Source organism: Lissotriton vulgaris, chromosome 3_1 (assembly GCF_964263255.1).
Source record: "Lissotriton vulgaris chromosome 3_1, aLisVul1.2, whole genome shotgun sequence".
In the NCBI taxonomy this organism is placed as follows: domain Eukaryota; kingdom Metazoa; phylum Chordata; class Amphibia; order Caudata; family Salamandridae; genus Lissotriton; species Lissotriton vulgaris.
Window position 1 is genome coordinate 2,020,852,714 of NC_141689.1, and position 12,918 is coordinate 2,020,865,631.

The 12,918-nt window shown below is 43.7% G+C and overlaps 1 protein-coding gene across 1 annotated transcript in view; it reads right to left on the reverse strand.

Annotated features, from left to right (window-relative positions):
* Positions 1 to 12,918, reverse strand: part of UFSP2 (UFM1 specific peptidase 2) — a 218,585-nt gene that overhangs the window by 199,036 nt on the left and 6,631 nt on the right. Inside the window, exon 2 of the mRNA XM_086962505.1 lies at positions 5,048 to 5,126. Within this exon, the coding sequence (XP_086818631.1) occupies positions 5,048 to 5,126 (79 nt within the window). The remainder of the gene's footprint in view (positions 1 to 5,047; positions 5,127 to 12,918) is intronic.

The window sequence follows — 12,918 nt, forward strand, 5'->3', positions numbered from 1 at the left end:
ATTTAAGCTGCATGTTATTTCATATGTAGCTACCGGAAGCTGAAAGACCACAAAAAAGTACAGAATATTTAGTTTCTTAAGCCACACCTTTGACCCCGCCCCTACACTCACTGACTGTGCCCCACTGCCTGCAGCATCACTTTTCAACTGCTGGCAGGGAGTGACATAACTGGTTTTCCCACCCTAAAGATCTTTAAAAGAAGAAGCCAAGCAAGAGGACTTCATTTACCATCACCCATCAGCACAGGAAGTGATATCACTGATCTCCCATTGTCCACCAGTACAGGAAGAAACATCCCAAAATTTTCCATCATCCATCTGGACAGAAAGCAACTACTGGTTTTCCCGCCAAAACCGTCTTTAAAAGAAGAAGCCAAGAAAGAGGTCTTCATTTTTCATCACTCATCAGCACAGGAAATTACATCATGGCACCCTGAATTCCTCTCCCCTCCCAGGACATCTTAATGACAGCTGCATCACGGATGTGCAGCGGGTGAGCCACTGACGCGCCAAATGCAAGCGTGTCTGTTTCCTGTCCATGCCTGGAACGTGCCCACCCCCATCAACCCTGGGAAGATCACCACCCAGCGATACTCTTCAGCACTCCTTAGGTCACTAGACCACAGACACTGTTCCCCTAACTGCTGCAGCACCGCAACAGACCACTGTAGGAGCTTCTACCTGTACCCACCGTAGGTTCCCCAGCAGTCATGCACCCACCTCCCACACAGTTATTAACACCCTCAACACCCATCTCCCAACAGACACACCACATAAGCACTAACAACGCCAACACTCCCACCCTACTCCACACCCATTTGCAAACCATATGCCAACTCCCACTCGCATGCATGCTCCTCAACACATGATCATCCAGCAAACACACAACCGAAATAAGAGGCCTTCTAAGCAGCATACACGCCAGACATCCTCTTCACCACAGAGACCTGACTCAGCCTCTCATCGGCTCCCGACATTGCTACAGCAATCCCAGCAGGCTACAAGATAGCTCGAAAGGACTGCCTTCACAAACCAGGAGGAGGACTCGCTATCATCTACAAGGAATCCATCAGATGCACAACATCCACAGACAATGCTACCCCATTCATGGAACACCTGCACTTCAAGCTGCAAATCTTTGGAAAATACACCCAGGATAGAACACTCGGCTACCAGCCAACCGGACCCCGAGCCACCTTTACCAACCTCATCACCAGCCTTGTCGCTACCCTCACCATTCACTCTACAACGTACATTCTCCTTGGCGACCTCAACTTTCATCTGGAAGACCGAAACTACTCCTGCTCCACAGCACTCCTTGAAACCTTGAGCAACATCGGACCCACCCAGCTCGTTACAGAACCGAAACACACTGCAGTACATAAACGGGACCCATCTTCACCACAAGCGACAGCACCAAATACAACTCAATCACACAGCTCACTATGGACTGACTACTCCATCATCCACTTACAAATCAACACACCTCAAATCATCACTTCCACCAAGTTCAGCACTCCAAGCCACAGATGGAGCAAAATCACAGAAGCAGATTGGCTCAGCACCCTCGGCTATGATAAGCCTAGCCCCTACAGATAACCTCATCAAGTACATCAACAACTAGATCATGAAATGTGCGGACCCCCTCAAACCTATCAAACCCAACAAGCATTGTAGATCAAACAAGCAGGCCAGTTGCTACACAGAAGACCTTCGAGACACCAAGCGACAATGCAAACAGCTAGAAAGGAAATGGAGAGCCCGCCTCAACATCACCAACAGAACTACCTAAAAAGCTGCACTCTGATGCTATCACCAGCAAATTGGAGACACCAAGAAAAAAGCACTACTGAGTAATACTTCATTGTAATTAAATTGTTCACAATTGTTTTTAAAAAGAAACATTAGTGAGCATTAGACAGTAAAACCTGTTATACATAAAACCAGTAATTAGATAATTAATTAGAGATTTAAAAATACGTTGCAAAAGCTCTTTAGGGGGATTCAGGTAGTAAACCTAAGGGAGGGGAACAGTACAAACAGCTTTGGATCATAAAATGAAAGAAGAGGGGGTGCAAACTCAGCATTAAAGTGCGTTATCACAGGCGGGTGTGGACTGAAGTGATCCTACGCTTGCTGGGCAGTACTAAAATGAAAAGTTCCTTTAGGCTGGGACTGACGGGATGGCGCGAAGGAGAGAATAAACGCCAACGGTACGGGCAGTTCTGTTGCTGAGCCCCACAGATTATTCTGCAAACTACCAGAGCAGACAATGAATTCCTGGTGGTTACAGGGCGGCTGGAGAATCAGCTGCACTAGCCTGCTGTTGGTACAACCTGTACGTGCACTGCTGTGGTCGATCAGTTCCTGGGCAATGTGACCTCTTGAGTGCCCCTTTTACTGCATTGTTGCATGAGGCTGATATATTTGCCAAATTTCGCAAATTCCTTCGGCTCAGTTACGGTGAACACCAGGTGGTGGCCTTGTTACATGTTCTTACTCCATGTGCCAGAAACATTGGTTTTAGTAAAATGCTGCATGTATTCAAGAAAAAAGCACTAGTGGACAGTATAGAAGGAAGCTGCAACATCTGCAAGCAGATCTTTTCAATCATCAAGGATTTCACCTCACCCTTTGCCCCTTTCAACAACATAGCAGCCTTCCAACACTCTACCGCAACCTACCCAACTTCCACAACAGCAAAATCTCAAACATCTACAGCAGCTTCACACACCAACCCAAACCCCAGAGAACGTATCACTAACCTATCCACCACCAACCAAGGCGGCCACCTGAACATATGGACAACCCTCACCAGAAACAACATAGCGGCGATCATACAGACCATCCACTCAAAGGCATAACAAACTCATGCCCCCACCACAGCTACAATCTGACCCACATCATCAACACCTCCATCATGGCAGTCCCCATTTTTCTGGATGAATTGAAAGTTGCATTAATCAACGCCCTCTTCATGAAGCCCACAGCTGACCTGAATCAACTGAGTGTCTTCTGACCCATCTCCCTGCTCCCCTATCCATGAAAGGGATTGAGAAAGCCATTAACAAGCAACTCACGACCTACCTCAAACTTCACCATCTTCTAGACAACACACACTCAGGATTCAGAAAGAACCACATACCTCATTGCCAAACATCCTGGACTTAGGAGGAACAGCGGCCCACATCCTGCTCAACCTCTCTCCGGCCTTCAACACTGTCTAACACTCTCATCAAAAGATTTCACAAGATTGGAATGCAAGGATCTGCTCTCAAATGGATCTGTTCCTTCCTCACTGGAAGAACTCAAGGGCTTAGGCTGCGACCCTTCGCATCAGAGACCAAGAAACTGATATGTGGTGTTCTTCAGGGATCTTCCCTCAGCTCCACTCTTTTAAACATATACATGATAACACTCGCCAACATCATCTGATCACAAGTTATCACCGTCATCCCCTATGCCGATGACACACAACTCATCCTCTCGCTGACGAACAAGACAAACACCACCAGAACCAACTTCAACAACTGCATGACTTTGGTAGCAGACTGGATGCAAACCAACTGCCTGAAGCTCAGCTCCGACAAGACGGAAGTACTGGTCTTCGGCAACATGACCTCCCTATGTGAGATTTCACCTGGAGGCCGTCAGAGCTAGGATCAACACCCACATGCACAGACCACGCAACAAATCTAGGGCTCAAACATGACGGCTCAAGTCAATGCAGTGTGCACCTTCTGCTTCCACATCTTAGGCATGCTGCAAAAGATCTTCAAATGGTTGCCTCAGAACATCAGGCAAACTGTCACACAAGCACTCATCATCAGCAGGCTGGCCTATGGCAACACACTCTGTACCGGAATCTCCAAACAACTCCAGCACAGACTCCAGACCATCCAGAACACAGCCGCAAGACTCATACTTGACCTCCCATGCCGCACCCACATTACGCCGCACCCACATCACACCGCACCTCAGGAAGCTTCAATAGCTCCCGATTCACACACGCAGCCAATTTAAACTTCTCACACACACATGCAAAGCCCTACACAACACAGGACCAGAATACCTGAACAGCGACATACACTTTGACCAACCCACCATACACCTACGCTCTGCCTCACTTTCAGTCGCATGTGCAAAAGAAAAACTAGAGGTCGCTGTTCTCCTATATCGCATCCAAGACATTAAACGACCTTCCTCAACACATCAGAGGCTTCTCCTCAATTATTAAGTCCCGCTAGCACCTTGTGACCACACACCTTGCCCAAGCACCTGGATACCCTCTTGGGCTATACAAATAAACATACCATAACATGTGGTTCTATACTGTTAATGGAAGTAAAGGTGTCTGAATCAAAATATGAACTGTTGCTGGTGCCCGACAGGAAGAAAATGGGATATTCAAGCATTTCTTCGGGGGTGACAAATACTGTTCTCTCTTTTGCAGACTGTTACAAGAATTTGAAAATAGCCTTTCATCAAACTGAGTGCAGTTGGAGCTGACGGACTCTCAAATGGTTTGGACAGTCGTGAATCATGCATTTGGGTGTTATTTTTGGGTGTTCATATGAAAAAGTATGCATGTCGGTAAGATGACTAAGTAACTGATGCATTCACTGTAGAAATAGGAGTGCAACATGAATGCTGCAAGTTCCAGTCATGTAAGCCTATTCCAAGCAAAATAACATGAGTATTCTTGACAACAAATACCATTAAAAGTATTTTATTCATACGAAAGAGGTTTGCAGAAAGAGTTGTGCTCAACACCAGGAGATCTTATATGCAAGGAAAGCAATCCAAGAGTCTGCACAGCATTTTGTCGCCACTCATGTAGGCCACAGAGATGGTACTTGCATCTGATATAGATAGCTCAAGGCGAGGGTCGATTGAGTACAGGCAAAGGAAATAGGGTGGGGGTCCCTTTTCAGGCCTGTTAAGTGAACACTTCCTCCCCAACACTCAGGAATGCTTTCCTTTAAACAGAGAGTAATAATGCCCACTTTGTTGTATGCTTTTTTCCCCCCATACCTTGTGGACTTACCATCTGAATCGGTAAGTTGAAATGCAAGTGACAGGCCCCCTCTGATTCTGAACAGCACATCTGTGGACTCTGCAAAGACCTGTAAGAACGGCAACATAGATACAATAAATACCACCAAAGGAGTAGAGTATTGTTGCATTGGAAACTGATACAGATATTTTCATGAATAAGATTTGCTGACTGGCCATATAAAATTTACACAGCAGGGCTGAATGCGTAAGACAAAGAGAACAAGTGGAAATGTAAAAAAATGGATGTTAATAAATACAAATTAATAAAACTGCAACTAAGGACAGCCCGTTAATGTTATGGTATGTAGATATGCACTACAATTTTATTTTGCAAGTTTTATTTAGTGATACCCACCAACTGTCACACCACAATATTAAATAAAAAAGTTACAAGTGCTTTGAACCACAAACTACATCTTTCATTGTTTACAATAGGTATTGTCTTTTTACTTTGATTTTTATGAATCACTAAACATTCCTTTGCTGTAGTGTCAGAGCGCTGTGGGTCACAAACATAGAGAAGGGAACGGGCTGAATAGGGGTGGAGTAACAAGTGATCCTCAAAAGTGCTATTAAATGAACTTGTGAAATACATAATCCTTGCATGCTGATCAAAAAAGAGGAAAAGCCTTACAGAAGATTACATAGAATTAGAAGAGACTGAGGCAGTAGCTAGTTTTAGGAGTCTAACCAGCAGGCCCCGGTCAATAAAGACGACTGATAAAGGTAGCACAAGGAATTGGGCTAAACATAAGTTTACAAAGGTCCAGGAAATATGGGCCGCATTAAGGTCTACAAAGGTTAGTATCTTGCTTTTGACAGGTCATTGATGTGCAGCCATTAGGTCACAGGGATGGGGTACAGTTTTCTGAGAGTCAGCAGATATTTTCCAAATCTGAATGAGTGGTGAGTTCTAAAGCTTATGAAAGTTATTCTCACTAATCTGCCACCAGGGTGGAATTCTGCTTTGAAAACAATAGCAGCGTAGTTGTTGCTATCCATGTGGGTTCGGAGGAATCATATAAGAACTCATAGAACAACTGTTGAATTGGGAAACATACTGAACAACGACTCCGGAAAAATGAGTTACGGAGTCACGCAAGCGGAACAAAGACTTGCCCGAACTACGACTCAGGCGTAACCTTTTCAATGAGTCGGCCGTCCCCGGCTGTCCGACGTCACGGTGAGCGTCCGATGGCCGCGGGCCGTCCGATCTGCGCACGTGTTGGATTCGGCCGCACCCCGGCCGAATGTCCGCCACGGCGAAGCGGTTAACCACGCATGTGCACGGTTAAGGCTGATTCGGTCTAGTGTTCGGGCAGGGAGGAGTTTGGAGAAGCGTCGCACAGGAACAGGTAAGCGGATTAAATGTCAGGGAGTGGGGGTGTTTAGGGTTAGATTTTAGGGATTGGGGTTTCATTTTTAGGGGGTATGGGTGTTCGTATTTATTTATAAGGTGGGGGAATTCGTTTATAAGGTGGATTTTTAGGAGGTGGGGGTGTTCGTGATTATTTTTAGGGAGGGAGGAATTAGTTTTATCAGGGTTTGGTTCGTTTTCTAAGGGGTGTGGGTGATTGTGTTTGTTTTTAGGGTGTGTGGGTGTTCATGTTTATTATTTGGGTGGGGGAAATTAGTTATTAGGGTTTATGGGTTGTGACGGGGTCGGGGATTCTGACTCTTCCGGCTTACCTGTTTCACCTCTCTTTGAACAGCATTCTGGGACATGGCGGCGCAGTGAAGAGCCATACGACTCGGAACCAGAGGACGATGTTGAATCCTGCTACTTTAACTGGGCGGAGTTGGACAATGAACACGACGTTGGTTACGCCCACTCAGTTCCGGTAAAAGCCTCCCAGGACGACTCACAGGTGTGTGTTACACCCGGAGGTGAAGGAGGATTGCACGTCGGACTGCACGGCGGACGAGGACGAGAAGAAGATGGTAACCGAGAACTGCCCTTCGGACGAGGACGAGAAGAAGACGATAACCGAGGACTGCCCTTCGGACGAGGACGAGAAGAAGACGGTAACCGAGGACTGCCCTTCGGACGGGAACGAGAAGCAGACGAAAGGAGTCCAGGAGAAAAGACCCCGGAGCAACAAAGGTCTACAGAGCCGGACGAGAACAGCCAAGGAGGAGACCTGAGGAACAGAGAATACGGAAGACGTAAAGAAGAAGACGACAAGCCAGGAGGCCAACAGGAAGGCGCTTCGCCCAGCCACACTTCATCGAGGGAAGTGTGGCTACCAGAGGTACGATCACGGCTTTCAGGCTGGGCGGGTTTTAAGTGGGTTAAACCACGCAAGTAAAACTGTCACTCACCCTATGCACTACCCTCCCCTCACTACCCAACACTAGTCGGAGAAGTGTGCACGTGTGAGTCCTCACTCCCTATCCAGTGCGATGGTCCAAAACCAGCAAGTCTAAAACGCTGTTCTTTTTCCTTCCTGCCCGGCGGAGTCATTCCGACATCGTGGAGGTGAACGCCTGGACCACCAGTCCCAGAAGCCCTCGGGACACTCGACGAACGGCTGTGGAGAAACGCTACCAGAGACTCACCAACGAGGCCGAATCAACGTTACCGTATTACAGGAAAGCAATACGTCGAAAACGTATATTGAAAGCAATAAAACCAGCGTTACCCAAAGTACCTGTGTCTGTAAGTCTGTTAGACGGTGCTGTAGCTGCCGCCACGAACCCCACTAGCGAACAGGTTAACCCCGAGGTGCCACATGGGTGATAGTGTTTAATTTTAGAGTGGTGGAATTAGTATTTAGAGGGCGGGGAGTTTGGGGTTAGTATACAGGTGTTGGGGGGTTTGGGGTTAGTTTTAAGGAGTAGGGAGTTTGGGGTTAGTTTTTAGGGTGTGTTGGTGATTGTATTTATTTTTAGGGTGGGGGAATTAGTATTTCAGGGGTGTGAGGGATCGGGGTACTAGTTGGAAAGCATTTTTTTACACGCATTCCTTTACCACGAAAAATTGTGGTAAAGAAATGCTTGGAAGAAAAATCGTGGTTTAGACAAGGTTGTGGTTACGACCTCGTTGTCAAGGAAGTGGTGGTTGGGGAACTCGTTGTTCCAAAATACAAACGTTTGAATTCATTGGGTTCTTTCATGAAGTCACTATGACCCCCACTGAAACCTACAAGTTGAATAACTGCTTTATTTTAATATGCCATCAATTTATCAAATACAATAAACGTCCATTTCACAGCATTATATTTCATACCAAATACATACCTGTGATTAAGTGGCAAACTATTATGCCACTCCTCATCATTAACAGTGCTTGTCTGCTTCAGGCAATAGGTATCCTTCTATCCTCCTATTAGGACACCTAGCTCATAAATGCTCATTGTTCAGGAACAAGTCAACCACTGATAGGTAGGTAGTATTTATTGAATTAATTAAAAAATCTATTATATTAAGTGACATCATCAATATAAAGACTAACAGTACGGTAAATGCAAAAGTCACAACAATTAAAGTAATCTTCACAAGTATTACAAGGCAGCTGGCCAACCTTGCACTAACTAAGAATTAATTAATCACAGGCCAATTCACATTATGCAAATATGCAAATCTTCAAATATGCCAATTCCAATTGTTAAAATAAGTCAGAAAACATAATTATACATTTTTACTTTTGTAATTAGTTATTAACTGCTCTAAAAAATCAATACATCCTACTAATTTACTATAGGTTCTATATAAACAAAACATTGGCACTTCTCTCACCATTCTCTTACAAGAGTTGGTGTAAAAACCTTTTTTTCGTAAATTTAACAGAGCCAGATGTAAGGATATGATATGTTCCTAAATGTCATCTGCTTTGGAACACAGACATCAAGTTCTCTGATTGCAGACCAAGTTAAACCAGGTGCCGTCTATTGGTAATTTAGGGATCTATACACCCATAGAGTCACCACAGCTAAATGCAACTTCGAAAGTCCAGTGGGAGCAGGAAAACAATTGAAACAAGCATTGGCATATCCAATAGGTCTCGCATTTGGGACTTTATAAGTGTTTAGCCATGCAGCACATTATCCTGGGTGCTGTGCCATCAGGGATTGAAGAGCTTATTCTGAAAGTCATGCAGAGAAAAAAATGCACAGGATAACTGATTAAAATGCGGCCTCAGTAATGGCAAACAACTATTACAGAGGAGACCTGGAATCGAACAGCGGTTCGAGGTAAGCTTGAGGCTGTGGCCGTGTCTCTGTGCTATGAGGAGCAGCAGTGAGGGAGCAACGTAGTAGACCTTGGAAAAGGTCGAGGGCTACTCACTGGAGTGGCACCCATAAGTATCCTTGGGAGATTGGAGGGGCTGGGGGGGTGAGCAGAGGGCGGGAAATGGCGAGGGCAAAAACCACAATAAAAACAAAGTAGAAACACAACAGAATTGCAAAGTGGTGCCGAATACAGTGGTAAAACAAGACAGGTCATCACAGGTATTCGACGCTGGAAAATTAGATGGTGATTTGTGATTCGGGTGCAATCAGATGCTATAATATGTGTCTTCCACGTGAAATTGTATTGACTAACAGTACTCTCATAAAATATACATTCTACTTTTATTTCCATTGAGACAACAACGTGCAAAATGGTCTCTCTCTCTCTCTCTCGCTGTCCATTCAAATCGGTTCTGGTGGGATTATTTTATTTGTCCTCCGTATTTGATTTAACACCTTGGCTGCTATGGGGTTTTCCCGCTGTGCGCTGGAAAGTGATATTTTCCATTGTTTATGTCAAGGTCAGCTCGTCAAACGCACAGCGCAGGTAACACCCATGACGAGCTGACCTTGTCATGAGCATGGAAGGGGTTAAAAAATACTGTATATTATTAAAAGGGAGAGAATGATTTGTATGTAATTGTGCAACTTAGAGTTCTGTGGCGGAAATGATTTAGCCGTGCATTGTGAAGCTTCTATAGAAAACCTTTGAGGTATTGAGCTTGCCAGTTCTGAACTACTGCAGACATATCTAATGAAATATAGATGAAAGAAACGTGAATGCATCAATACTTCATTACATTCCCTGGGAGCTGTGTGTAACCTGTTTATGTCACCACAGAAGTGGAGCGCCCCACCGAATTGCTGGGAAAACAATTATGTAGCACATTTGTTAATCTTCACATTGTCAACAAAGTGATTTTTTTTGGGGTGCAATTCTTGAACTAATGTCGGGTACTGTGTCTACTGCCGCAACCTTCCAAAAGGTAGAAATTAGCATATCATTATAAATTATTGACCAGCTATTGGAGATTACATTATTCCTCGACAAAGCCCTCAACAGCATCTTGCATTCAGTGCTAAAATACAATTTGGGTGTTTGTTTAGGAACGAAAGGTGCCATGTGCTGGCTAGGAGGTGAATTCGGTTTTTGGTAGAGCGAGTGTTTGTTAATACAATAAACCAAGCCTGTAAGTCTAATTTTCAGGGCACATTTCCGCCTCCTCTGGAGCAGTATTACGCTGCATGCTGTCCTGCCACAGGGCATACATTCTTCCAGCTCTGACAAGAACCTGTGCTCCTACGTAGCTGTTTGCATCTCTTTCTAGGGTTTTGTGCGTCCCTTGCAAGCGTTGCTAATATGAGACCATCTGTTTCCTTGATAACTTTGCTCAGGCTGATGTTAAAAAGATTGTGACGCCGTTTGGAACGTGTAACGGAAAAGATGCATACGCGGCCCCACGTCCACGAAAGTGAGACTACTGGGCTAACAAGTGGGAGGGTTGAGGGAAGTTCGAGAGAGCGATTCCCTCGTGGGAGCGAGCAAACATATGTTGCCAAAGCTTGCTCCTGCACGGAAATCGCCAAACGTGCACGCGTTGCCATTGAAGGCAATGGAACGCGTGCACGTTTTTAGGGCGAAAATTGAATCAATTGCAAAAGGTCTTTTTTCATGGGCGCTGCATAGGCGAGACCTAAAAAAGGAGGGCATTGAAGTTCATTCAGGTTGGGGGGGGGTGGCTACATGTCTGGCTGCACGCAAGGCCCAGCAGTCGACTCCACACTGAGCATGTGCATGACGGGAGGTTGACATAATTACACACAGTAATAACATTTTACTTTTATTTAAAAAAAACAAAACAAGAAATTCACGGAAAAAAACAGAAAGGTTAAAGTCACGTTATTGTGTTGTATGGTAGTAAAATTTTCTGTGCGTTAAAAAAAAGACAACCTAGAAATTCACTGAACAAAAATAAAGGTTAAAATGACGTTATAGTTAGGTAAAAAAAATGTCAGTTTAAATGTAACATTTTAAATTAATAAAAACAGTGAAAATCACCAGTTCTAGTTAACTCAAGAAACTGAAACTCACGCCATAGATATGTACTTCATATGAACACACATATTACAACACTTATGACATATTCTATGACACCTCTGATAATATCACTGATGGCAATTGAAATTACATCATTGACGACAACACTGTGCAGGTCAGGCGCACCAGTTATAGTTTCTTGAGTTAACTATAAATGATGATAGTTTAAAATGTTATGTTTAAACTGACATTTTCACCTAAATAGAAATATACATTAGCCTTTGTTTTTACAGTGAAAAAACAAACAAAAAAAATAATTATATATATATATATATATATATTCACTGAAAAAACATAGGTTTGACACACGTTATAGTTAGGAATTAGCATTTACAAAACCTTGGAAATTCACTGAAAAAACCATAGGTTTCATACATGTTATAGTTAGCTGGACATTTCACTCATACAAAACCTTTGAAATTCATTCTCCCGTTATAGTTAGTTCAGCTAACTATAACTCGCGTGCCCACAATGCACTGCTGATGACGTCACATGTAACATCACTCATGACATGGTCAGTGACATCACTCACACTGACAATGCAGTGGGTAGTTTGCGTCTCTCCAGCCTTTCTTATTTTTCACGTTTTTCAACTTCCACTCAATCTACACATCATACACACATCTAAAGACTGCATTCCTTAGCTGTGATTATCAACTATTCTTCTATTTTATATTCATATTCAAAGTGCAAGCCCTTTATTGAGCCTTTTTGTTGTAACTACTGTTCCAGGAATTCTGCTCATACACAGAACTATGCATAAAGACTTAGGACCTCAGTGAATTACAGTGTACCAAAACCCACCTTACTACACAAACCCCCTACCAGACTAGCAACCCGTCGCTCATTGGTTTTTTGCCCTAGAGCAAAAACACCAATAACTAGTCAACCCAGAACATGCGACTTAAATTACATGAAGTAAACTGGATAACAAGAACACTCTTTCAATATAGTCTTACACCAGTCCAAAACAAGATGTAAATAAAGACACGTGCAACTTTGAAATGTTTATTTCGAACGCCATAATCTCATGCACAGTACCTTAGATAATACAACCAAACATATTATCAGAAACAAGGTTGTCAGCATTGTTACTATTCTATCAAATACAAACGGAAAAAGCATCCTATAATGTTAAAGGTAAACAAATTTAAAATATACCTACATTTCACCCGCCCTACCTAACAGATTAGTTTATAACTACCGAAAGTCTCATAGGATTACATGGGCAGACCCATACCTCTGGTAGTCAGCAGTAGTGCATCACATTCAGTGTTCAACAAACTGTCAAGATATGAATGTTCTCCAACTGTGTGTAACTTTGCCTCCACAATGCATTATGAAACGCGCAAGTATCAGAGGTGGCCATAGCTGCATATATGTTATGGCTCGAACGTGCGAGGTTCATTCTGAATAAAAGACACAGTATTCAAGATAACCTTGATGTTCCATGCTATCACTATACACACAAAACTAGCGAGGCAGTTTACAAATCTAGCATACCAAATTATTCTCATATTATTCTCATAT